The sequence below is a fragment of the Apodemus sylvaticus genome, chromosome 4 (assembly GCF_947179515.1).
Source record: "Apodemus sylvaticus chromosome 4, mApoSyl1.1, whole genome shotgun sequence".
Lineage (NCBI taxonomy): Eukaryota > Metazoa > Chordata > Mammalia > Rodentia > Muridae > Apodemus > Apodemus sylvaticus.
The window spans coordinates 69,994,315-70,006,937 of NC_067475.1; the positions used below are offsets into that span (position 1 = coordinate 69,994,315).

General features: G+C 42.6%; 1 protein-coding gene across 1 annotated transcript; it reads left to right on the forward strand.

Moving 5' to 3' along the window:
- The first annotated feature begins 4,747 nt into the window (after nt 1-4,747).
- On the forward strand, nt 4,748-5,812 carry LOC127682215 (TD and POZ domain-containing protein 1-like). The gene has a single exon (XM_052178601.1). It carries the CDS (start codon nt 4,748-4,750, stop codon nt 5,810-5,812), a length of 1,065 nt encoding a protein of 354 aa, XP_052034561.1.
- Nucleotides 5,813-12,623: the final 6,811 nt, after the last annotated feature.

Consider the following 12,623-nt stretch of genomic DNA (forward strand, 5'->3'; position numbering starts at 1 on the left):
CTAGGGACAATCTTGCATAAATAAAGAGATGATGTAAATCTCTGCACAGATACGATTTACCCATGCACTGGTCTTACAAATGCTATCATAAACATGATCAGGGAAGGGGTGCTTTCCTTAACTGCTCAGGAGTCTGAGTGTTCACAAAATGTAAAGCATGTGGAAGAGCTCCTGTATGGTGGGCAGGATCAGAGCCCCAAACCTCTGAAGATGGCTCTATTCTTTCCTGTGTTTTATTCCATTTACACTTTGTACTTCCCCTCAGGGTCTTCAGGGCCCCCTTACCTCCTTCCTCTGAAACTATCTGTTTTAGGCATCTCCTACATTCTTCTGATTTTTCCTTGACTGCCAACAGACTTTTTGATGGGTCTGGAGTCTGTTGCTTCTGGCCACTTAACTTTTTTCTCTTTTGTAGTCCTCTTTTATTAAATACTCTCTCTGCCACTATCACTAAATCTCTCAAACACCTTTCCCTAACCTCTAGACCCTCTGCAGGTTTTTTTAAATATGCTGCCTAATTAATAAAAGCTAGATCAAAAGCTGTCTTTGCTTCTGCTTTCTGTGGGGGTGTGTTTTAATTACAAATTCCACATTATTCATTGATACAATTTAGCTAACAAGAATAGTTATCCAGCATCAGAAACTTGAACACCAAAAACTAAGACTAGAGAACACAGATATTCCTGATGTATGGTCAGATTTTTGAAATTCAGACTCCATTTTTAAAAAATCTGTTCAAATTAATATCCTGGCACCTAGCATTAGTTTCCAAGATGCCCCTCAACAAAACCTGAGCCTAGCTTCACTCTCTAAGCCAATCTCTAATAAGACCAGCATCTTCAATTGGCACCCTCAACAAGACCAGGTTATTCCAACAACACACCTGCAACCCCAGATTACAAAACCACCACCTGCCTAATGACCATCAATGCAGAGGGGAACAGAAGTTAAGTTTATGTTAGCCAGGTGGTGGTGGAGCATGCCTTTAACCACAGCATTTGTGAGAAGGAGACAAGCAGATTTCTGAGTTCGAGGCCAGCCTGGTCTACAAACTGAGTTCCAGGACATCCAGGACTACACAGAGAAACCCTGTCTGGAGGAACAGGGAGAGAGAAGAAGGCTTATGGGGCTTGCAGGGAGTGGGGACCCAGAAAAGGGGAAATCATTTGAAATGTAAATAAAGAATACATCGAATAAAAAAAAGAAAGAAAAAAATAAGTGCCCAAAAGATCAACTCTGAAGCTAAAGTCAGAGGTGTCCTTCTGAAAATGATATTCAAGAGACAGAAGCAGAAGAACCTAAACTGAAGTGGTACCCTAGGATACACACTAGGGCTGTTCTGGGAAAATAAGTTTATTTTAATTGATGTCATTCTTCATAACTAAGTTAATATCTAAAACAAACACAAAAACATTAAATGAAAAAAATGACACAGGTTGAGCTATTATTAAAAAAAAAAAAAAAAAAAAAAAAAAAAAAAAAAAAAAAAAAAAACAGTTGAGCTATCTGTACCATGGAGCTGGGGATGCTCCACAGCCATCTGTGCACAGGTCCCACCAGAAGAGAGCTGGGCTCCCGGGAGTGCTGGCACAGGCTTACAGGCCCACAGGAAGTACAAGCTCCAGGTAGGAACACAGAAACAACAGAACCATGTAACACCAAAAATAACAAGATGGTGAAAGTCAAGCCCAAGAACCCTACCAACAAAAACCAAGGCTACTTAGCATCATCAGAAGCCAGTTCTCCCAGCACAGCAAGTTCTGGATAACCAAATATACCACAGATCAAGATTTGAATTTAAAATCACATTGCATGATGCTGATAGAGGACTTCAAGACCAACTCACTGATAAGTGGATATTAGCCTAGAAGCTCAGAATACCCAAAATACAATTCAAAGACCACATGAAGCTCAAGAAGAAAGAAGACCAAAGTGTTGCTACATTGATTCTTCTTAGAAGGGGTACAAAATACCCATGGGAAGAAATACAAAGTGTGGAGCAGAGAGTAAAAGAATGGATATCCATAGACTTCCCCACCTGTGGCAGGGGCATCCCATATGCAGTTAACAAACCCAGACACTATTGTGGATGCCAATAAGTGCTTGCTGACAGGAGCCAGATATAACTCTCTTCTGAGAGGCTTTGCCAGTGCCTGACAAATACAGAGGGGGATGCACACACATCCCAACATTGAAATGAGCAAAGGGTTTCAATGGAGGAACTAGCTAAAGGACCCAAGGTGTTGAAAGTGTTTGCAACCCCATAGGATGAACAAAAATACGAACCAACCAGTAATCCCAGAGTTCTCAGGGACTTAAGCACAAATGAGAGAGTACACATGGAAGAAACGATGACTCCAGACACATGGGTAACAGAGGATAGCCTGAACAGACATCAATGAGAGGAGAGACCCTTGGACCCTTGAAGGCTCATTGCCTCAGAGTACCCCTACCAGGTCAGGGAAGCTGGAGTGGGTGGGTTAGTGAGCAGAGGGAGGGGATGGGATAGAGGTTTTCAGAGGGGCATTGAGCAAAGAGGACATTTGAAATGTAAATAAAGAAGATATTTAAGTAAAATTGAAAAAAAAATAATGGCAAAAAAGCCAGAACACAAAACCTGGGCTCACTCACTCTGCTGCAATCCACGCTGGAAGCCAATGTTTTGACATGGTTCACCTGACAATCTACTCCATCTACCAGCTTCTGGAGGTCATGGAGGAGCCACTCCTATGATGTTTCAGAAAGCAGAATCCTTGAACCAGAACATTGATTACTTGCAGTGAAAATTTGCATGTAATGCTGTTTGGGCAGAACACACACACACAGACACACATACGCTACTAATGCTATGTTTTCCATGCAGACAGGAGGCTAGCATGGCTGTCCTCTCAGAGGCTCTACCAACAGCTAACTGAAATGCAGTTACAGCTAAGCATTGGATTGTAGTAGGGGAACCCTATGGATGAGTTAGGCGAAGGATTAAAGGAACTAAAGGAGATGGCAACTCTAAAAAAAATGACCAGTATCACCTAATCTGGACTTTCAGGGGCCACCAGAGACTAAGCCACCAACCAGTGAGCATACATGAACTTGTCTGATGCCCCAAGAACAAATGAAGTACAGGCATACCTTGTCTGGCCTCAGTGGAAGAGGATGTGCCTAATCCTATAGAGACTTAATGCCCCAGGGAGGGGGAATGCATGGGGAGCACCCTCTCAGAGGCCAAGGAGATGGGGGAGGGCTGAAAAACTGTGAGGGGAGCACTGCAGTGAGGCAGAATTTCAGATGAAAATTAATAAAATAAAAATTGAAAAAAGGATAATCCAGCCAGGCAGTGGTGCCACACACCTTTAATCCCAGCATTTGGGAGGCAGAGACAGGCAGATTTCAGAGTTTGAGGCCAGCCTGGTCTACAAAGTGAGTTCCAGGACAGCCAGGGCTACACAGACAAACCCTGTCTCAAAAAACCAGATAAACACACACACACACACACACACACACACACACATACACACAGAGAGAGAGAGAGAGAGAGAGAGAGAGACAGAGACAGAGACAGAGACAGAGAGACAGAGAGAGACAGAGAGACAGAGAGACAGAGAGAAACAGAAAGAGAAGCATTTAGGATATTCCAGAACCATTGTTCTAATTGGCTCTGAAGAAGGATTTCCTCGGAGGGAAGTACAAGACTACCACCGACCAAATTGGGAGGAGTGATCACAAGGTCTGTGCTTCTGATTGGAATAACACACAGGAAAGAAGAAAGCCATCTTCAGAGTTTTGGGGCTCTGATTCCTGACCACCATACAGGAGCTTTTCTACATGCCCTCCATTTGGTGAACACTCAGACTCTTGACCAGTTAAGGAAAACATCCCTTCCCTGATCAGGTTTATGGCAGAAATCAGTGTAAAAACCAGCACAGGAGTAAATAATAGCTTTGCAGATATTGACATGATACCTTCATTTATGGAAGTCTGAAGTATCAGTAAGCAAAGTACCCTGGTGATGGCTCTTCTTGTCTAGACTACCTGTGGACTCATGTAACATATAAAATGGAGGGATCATCTTTTAAAAGCTTGTTTTGCTTAAATTGAAATAGATAGATCCAGTTCAAACACAGATTCTTAGGGTTGAAAATCACACACCTTTAATCTGAGTCTTCAGGCAGTAAAACAAACACCTTTAATCCAGAAGCTGAGACGTGAAGACACATCCTTAATAGGGCCACGCCTTCTACTGGAGGCCTATATAAGCATATGAAGAAGTAGACTTTGTGTCTTTGCCTGCCTGCTCTCATCTTACTAGCGAGCCCATTTCTTCACTGGCATTAGACTCTACTTCAGAATACCAGCATATACTGAAGAAAACCTGAGACTTCAAACCTCGTGGACTAAGTAAGTACTGACTGTAGTCATTGTTATATTAGTTGAATTTATGTTGTTCTCATATATCCTCTTTCTATTTATATAAAGGAATTAATTCTGTATGTTCAATAAACACACACAGATATATACTCAGAGAGAGAGAGAAAGAGAGAGAGAAGACAGAGAGGGGGGAAGAGAGACACAGAGAACCAGAGACAGTTACACAGAGACAGAGAGAAAAACAGCAGAGAGAAAGAATTTAGGAGAAATCTAAAATAAAATCTAAAGAGTATATATAATTGTATGTATCAGGATGAAGAATCAATAAATGCTAGTTCTTCTTTTCAGATCAATGTTAACCTCCAAACTACCGCCAACAGAAATGTCAGGGGACATGGAAGCCAAGGGCTCCACACAGATCAGTGTAAAAAACATCTGCTATGAGTGGACCATTAGCAACTTCTCATTTTGCATGGATGGAATTCAGAAAGAGATTAGAAGCCCAGAGTTCTCATTAGAGGACAATGAGGAAGTGGCATGGTGTTTGAGAGTATACCCAAATGGAGTTGATAAAGAAAGCAAAGATTACCTGTCAGTTGACCTGGGATTGCTCAGCTGTCCCGTGTGCCCAGTTTGGGCAAAGTTTGAGTTCTGGATCATAAATTCCCAAGGAGAGAAATGTCAAAGTAGGAAGAACCCCAGTGTTGTAAGCTTTTGGCAATACCAACACAGGGGATTCAAAGAGTTCATCCTTCGAGATTTCTTCCTCTCCCATCAGCATTTACTTCTCCCTGAAGACCAGCTCACCATCTGCTGCAAGGTGAGCATAGCGGGAGCCATCTTCAGCATGCCTGGACAGAACATGACACCTGCAATCAAGGATCCAAGGCATGTGTTGGCAGATGACCTAGGGAAGCTTTGGGAGAATTCCATCTTCACAGACTGCTCCCTATTGGTGGGTGGCCATGAATTCAGGGCTCACAAGGCCATCCTAGCAGCTCGCTCTCCAGTTTTCAGAGCCATGTTTGAACATGAAATGCAGGAGAGACTAAAAAACCTCGTTGAGATTCATGACTTGGATCCCCAAGTCTTCCAGGAGATGATGGGCTTCATCTACACATGGAAGGCACCAAACCTCAAGAGCTACTCCATGGCCTCTGGTCTGCTGGCAGCTGCTGACAGGTATGGCCTGGACGGCTTGAAGGCCATGTGTGAGGATGCCCTCTGCAGGATCCTCTCTGTGGAGAATGCTGCAAACACTCTCATCCTGGCTGACCTCCACAGCACACAGTGGCTGAAGACTCAGGCCCTGGATTTCATTACAGATTTTGCCTATGAGGTCTCTAAGACCTCAGGGTGGAAGTCATTGGTGGAGTCACATCCCCCCTTGGTGGCTGAAGCCTTCTGCTCCCTGGCTTCTGCACAGTGTCCTTCTTTGGAGCCATGATTTAAATGCCTAAAGTGATCTCAGAAGATGGACAGCTGTGACCTGCACCTCTTCTGCAACAGCAACAACCAGCTTTTTTACCAATGACTTCTGCTTAGACAATGGTATTGAGGGAGCATTTGCACTTTATCAGGGGAATGGCAGCATGGTGGCTCAGGATTTAAAACACCTGCAATATATTATACATACTGAAATGGTAGGTGAGCAATAGGCAGCACTGCAGTCTGGGACACTCTACATGACATCTATGATGTTAATGTTCCTGTTTGAATTTGTCTGATTGTTTGAAAACTGATTCAATTTAGAGCTGGCCCTAGGCAGAGAACAACTGTGTTTCTTTGGAGAAACACTTCTGCCTTGGACTGAACAGAAGAGATGACTGTGGCCATTGGCAAGGAGAAATCAACCATGATTGCTTCCTCATCAGTGAAGGAAAGACAATGAAGAGTTTCTTTTTAAACATTCAAGGTTCAGGGAACTCGGCTTCAAAAGCAATTACTGCTCTCTCAGAGATCTCTTGCTAAGTTCGCTACACACACAGGAGAGTTTTTCACCACCTGAAACTGTTGAATCAGAGATCTGAGGCCCTCCTCTTGTCTCCATGGCCACAAAGAACTCTGTAGACAAAACCTTAACCAAATAAAATACAAGATGAATAAAACTTTTGAAATCAGTCTGTTGTTTCCAGAGATGTTTATTTCAGAGAAGTAACATGTAGACCAAGCAGCCTAGCTCAGCTGTGGATGTTTGAACAGAGCCCTCACTCTCCTACCAATATTAGAAACCCTTGGTCTTTTTCCTTGGAATTTAATGTTGGAAAATGAGAACTCCACCCTCATGCTCTTATGACGACTGAGAAGACTATGCCATAGTAGAGGGAGTCTAATCCTTCTGGGAGAGATGTGTTTGTGGATTAAGGCATACAAAATCTATTAAATGTTTTGAAAACATCCAAAGGGATTTATTCATTACAGATTTGCAGGCCTGTATACCTGTTGAGGGAGAACCGGCTGGGGAAGGAGCAGAGGTACAAGTCCTTGGTCCAGAACACCAACTAAAACAAACCAGATGATAGATAACCCAGTGAACTGGAGTAAAACACCTGTAAAATACTACTGGTCTTCTTTAAAAAGGGTAAAATATCTTCCAATAATCCTTTAATCTTAATAATCTCCTTAATTAATACCTTATTCACTCATCAGAGAAGCTTCCTCCTGCAGCAGACTGGAACAAATACAGAGATTAACACCCAGACATTATGCAGAGAGAGACAGAGACAGAGACATTGGAGAGACAGAGACAAAGAAAGATCTTCATACACACAACTGTAAATGAGATGTTTCCCTTAAATCCATGCCCTCATAGTTCAGAGAGCCCTAAGGAAGATGATCAGAAGCAGGGAGGGAGACAGGGAATGGAGATTCTCGGGAAGACAATGCCCTTTGAATCCCCTTTAACTCACAGACACTGAGGCAGCAGTCCCATGGCCTCCATGGATCTGTACCAGCTGTCCTTTTCTGATGACAGACAGAAATGTAGAGGATCCATATGGGAAAGGACGTGGGAAAGAACTAGAAGAATTGAGGGAAACACTGCTCACTCAGATTATACAGTATTAATAAAGAATTCATGCTTAATTAAAGAAGGAGGAGGAGGAGCAGATGCCTGGGGAGAAAAAATAGTAGTTTTCCAAAACTTTCAGAATGAGATAAGAAGTGTTTCTAAGTAGATCCCCTCTGGTTATGTTTTAGTGCAATGCCATTAGGGACATTAAATTAAGTGGTAACCAAATATCAGGAAGAGAGAATAAAATAAAATACATAAACGTACCCTTTTTGCTCATATTCTTGGTGTCTTAGTCAGGGTTTCTATTCCTGCACAAACATTATGACCAAGAAGCAAGCTTGGAAGGAAAGGGTTTATTCAGCTTACACTGCTGCATTGCTGTTCATCACAAAAGGAAGTCAGGACTGGAACTCAAACAGGTTAGGAAGCAGGAGCTGATGCAGAGGCCCTGAATAGATGTTCCTTACTGGCTTGCTCCCCCTGGCTTGCGCAGCCTGCTCTCTTATTGAACCCAAGAATACCAGCCCAGTGGTGGTACCACCCAAAAGGGGCCCTCCCCACTTGATCACTAATTGAGAAAATGCCCCACAGCTGGATCTCATGGAGGCACTTCCCCAACTGAAGCTCCTTTCTCTGTGATAACTCCAGTCTGTGTCAAGTTGACACACAAAACCAGCCAGTACACTTGGCTGGTTCTCCCAATTCTGAGCAAAACCTTATCTCCCTCCTGTGGATCTCTATTGCCTCAATCAATGTTTTAGAAAAATGGTTTACTTCATGTTTAGAGTGTTGTTTCTGCATGCCTATCTGCATGTGTGCTACCCACAGAATCCAGAGGAAGGCACTAGATCCCATGAGACTGACAGCTAGACTTTTGTGAGTTGCCCATTGCTACTAGGAATGAAACCTGGTTCTATTGACTGGCAGCCAGAGCACCAAGTGCTCAGTCACCTCCTCAGGCCCTGTCCCATTTGATTCTGATTACACACCTGTGGTTGTCCTCAGCATGAGGTCGAGTTGAAGGGAAACTTGACAAGTGAATTCTGAGGAATCTGGGATACAGAGCTAACAGACCACAATCTCTTCTTTCAGGTTCATCCTCTCAGCATCAGTCTTTGGAATGAGGAATTCAGCCTCTGTCCCTATAGTTTCTCCATCTTCCCACACAGTTGTGTCCACACCATTCCCTGACTATTACTAATATTGAGAAGTTTGGGAGTCCATGAAAATATTTTATTGTCTCCTCTATTGGAAATTTTTGCAGGTTTTTGTATCTGCTGACTAGCTCTATCTTGTGTTATTGGAATTAAGAAAAAATACCATTCTGGCATAATAAATTACATTATACTGTGTAATTTAAAACCATGGAATTTATTCCTACAGTGTGAAGGTCAGGAAGGATCAACACATGCATTTCTTCATAAATGATACCTGCTCTAGGGATATAATGGTAGAAGAGCCAGTTGGCAAGGACCTCCTCACTTCCTTTATACTCTTTGACTCTTTATATGGTAGAAGCTCAACAGTCAAGGCAGGCCTCAAAGCCATGGTTAAGCAGGACTTTCTCAATCTCCAAATCCTTGCTTGATCAGAAACATGTTGGGATTCCTGGATTGAATTTTTGTATGAGAGTACTTTCCTATTCCTAAGGATTAGCATATGACAAAATCACCTTACAGAGGCCCTGCTTTTCTTTCTTTTTTATTGAAAATGAGTTTTCCACACAAAATATTCAGATTACAATTTGCCTTTCCCCATCTCCTTCCAGTCCCTCCCCATCTCACTACTCACTGTACTGCTCAGGTCTCACTCCTTCCAGTTAGATGACAAGCAGAAAAACAAAACCAGGATGAAAAACAAAGAAAACACACATGAAACTTACATGCACTTACACACAAATGCATAAAGTCAATAAAACACAAAATCATGAACCAAAACATAAAAGCAAAAGTGTAGAAAAATGACTAAACAAAGCATATGAGAGAAATTAAAAAGTACAATTCAGCATTTGTGTAGGCCATCAACTCCTTGAGAGCTGGCCTACTCTTAAATATTCTTTGTATAACCAGAGTAAATCTGCTGGAAAAATAATTTTTCATTTCCAGGCAGTTATGAGTTAGAGAGAACATCTCACTCAGGGATAGGAGATAGTATAAAATTCCCCGATTCAGCTCCGGCACCTCCTCTAGACCCATGCAGAGACATATGTCTACCCTCATGTTAATACAAATAACAATATTTGACTTCTTCCTTTCTAATTTGTATACCCTTGATCTGCTTCAGCGGTCTTATTGCTCAAAGACATCAAGTGCCCTATTTAATAGGTATATATACAGAGGAGATCACCTTACCTTGTCTGGATTTTAGTGGAATTTTTCAAGTTTCTCTCCATTTAAGTTGATGTTGGTTGGCTATGGGCTTGCTCTAAACTGCCTTTTTAATATTCAGTTACATCCCTGTCTCTTGGGACTTTTGTCAAGAAGGATGTTGGATTTTGTCAAAGGCTTTTTCTGCATCTAATGTGATGATTGTGAGGCTGCTGTCTCTCAGTTTGTTCACCTGGTAGATTGAAGATCTAGTGCAGAAGTTCCTGTGCCAGCTGTACCAGCTACTCCTATACCAAGCAAGGTGGAGAACACCACAACAGGTGCAGCAACCCTTTTCACCTGGTGACCTACAGAGTCTAATTCATTGGGAATGCTTTCCCCTGTGTGGGAGGTTATTGGGGTAACTACTGTGCCAGGATACAAATATCAGATGATACATTTACAACTAGGGAATGTCTGCAAGGGGTAAGTCCTGATGCACAAGCCCACCTATCATCCTCTGGAAGCAAGAGGCACTCATATTCTTAATTGGTAGGAGTTACAATGAAATTGCAGAGATGTGAACGTTCTGAGGATAACTGATTCCCAATACAGAGGCTTTCTTCTGTTACTGAAGGGTGAGCTTACCTCTCTCTGAATGCTGCCATGTACACTGAGTACTTTCTGTAGTCTGTGAATAGTTTCCAGGGAGAGCTGTTCTATCATAGTAGGTGGGCTAGGCATTTAAGCATAACCAACAGTCCTATGTCAAATCAGGACAGGAGGAGTCAATTATCTGGAACAAGCTTTCATAAATGCAGGGGTCATGATTGTGGAGTGGGTTGTTGAGACAGGAAGCGAGTAAACTTAGTGACACTTATGTTAGGGTAGGTGTGGTCATAGGCAGAGGCTAGGGCCTGAAGTCCAGCCTTGCAAGGACTTTATTGGGCCCAATAGCCAGCCAGAACCTGTCTAACAACTTGTTGGATAGAGAAGAGAGTATTTCTATTGCTTACCCTGGAATCTGTATGCATACGTAACTCCTTTTTTTGTACATGCTCTACATCCCCAAATATAGCCTGAATCCCATCCAGTGGCCTGTTTTCTTCTTTCAGTGAAGCTGAGTGTCAGGTGGCTATAAGGTGAATATGCATGAGAGAAGCGTGAAGGTTTTTCTTCTTTTTTTCTTTTCTTTCATTGGATATTTTCTTTACTTACATTTCAAATGTTATCCACTTTCCAGTCTCCCCTCCGAAAACCCCCTATTCCATTCCCCTCCCCCTACCTCTATGAGAGTGCTCCCCTACCCATGCACCTACTCCTGCCTTCCTGACCAGGCATTCCCCTCTACTGGAGCATAAAACCCCCACAAGACCAAGAGCCACTTCTCCCAATGATTTCCAACAAGGCCATTCTAAGCTACATATGCAGCCAGAGCCATGGGTCCCTCCATTTGTATTCTTTTGTTGGTAGCCCAACTAGCTTGATGAAATCAGATTTTAGTGAGAGTCCCAGTAGAACCTGTGCTTTCATAACCCCACTGTGCACAGTAGTAGTCCGAAGCTCCTTCACAGACTCTCTGATGGACCTGATGCTCTGGGTGCATGTAAAAATATTGTTTTGACAGGTATTTTCTCACAGAGGGGTCTAACTGGTGATACAACAAATCTTCCAGGTCAAACTATAAAAATGGGAAGCAAGTTTCAGGTGGGGGCCATGTGGCTGGCCTGATGGATGAGATTGTTTGGTCAATGTTAACAATTATCCAAGTGAACATAAGAGCCTGATGAAGACGGTCTGTGATGGTTGTAAGATGTCAGCATAAAGGGAGCAGAATTAGGAATATTGAAGTAACAACTTCAGCAGATCAGCTGAGCGTGGCATGACTTTCCATTGTTCTAGTGCTAATTCCTTGGGAACTTCCTCTCACTCCAGGCAGGCTGAACATGGGAACAGTGTATCCATGCCTGGATTCTATTCACTTTAACAGCTGAACAGCTATAGGAAGATGGGTGAGAAGGTCTTGTGATCCACTTGTTTGGTGCTTTACAGGACAGAAAAAAAAAAACACATCAAATTTCCCACTATAAATCTTGGAATAGGATTGGGGAAATAGTAAGTGGGAAAGCAAAGGACAAGTTTTAATTCTGCCCTTACCCTTCTGTTACCATGGAAAGAGTGACACTTGTGTTAGCAGGGGTGCAAGCTGTACTTAAAGCCTGGGGCAGAGCATAGAGTTGGGTAGGGAGGCTAGAAGGGAAAGATCTGTGGCATCCACAAGATATAAAAAGAATGGTCAGTGAAGACTCCCACAGGTGGTGCAGTACAGAGGTTAATTGAGATTGTGGAATTAGGTGTGGTAGAACTTTAGTACAAGAAGTTCTGTAAGAAGTCTAGCTGGTATGAAGGCAGGCATGGCCTGGAGCCATGCTTCTCAAACTGTGGCTCCCTCATCCTCTGTGGTGGAGTATTGACCATTTCATGGGGGTTGGATATCAGATATCCTCTATATCAGATCTTTATAGTATAATTCATACGGGAGCCACACTACAGTAATGAAGTAGCCAACAAGTTATTTAATGGTTCTGGTTGACCACAACAGGAAGAACGGTATTAAGGGGGCACAACACTGAGAAGATGAGAAACTACTGGCCTAGGGAATATGAATACATAATGAATAAATCTCTTTGAATGTTTTCAAAATTAATAAAAGATTTTTGCATGCTTTGACCAACAAACACTTCTCTCCCAGGAGGAGGAGACTTCCTCCACACTGGTCTACACTTCTTAGTCATCATAAGAGCATGATGATGGAGCTTTTAGCTAATGTAGATGCCAAGAAAAGACAATGGGTTTGTAATTCTGGTAATATAGTCTCCACGAATATCCACACCTGATCAGGGCTGATTGGACTATATGTGACTTCTCTGAACCTAAAC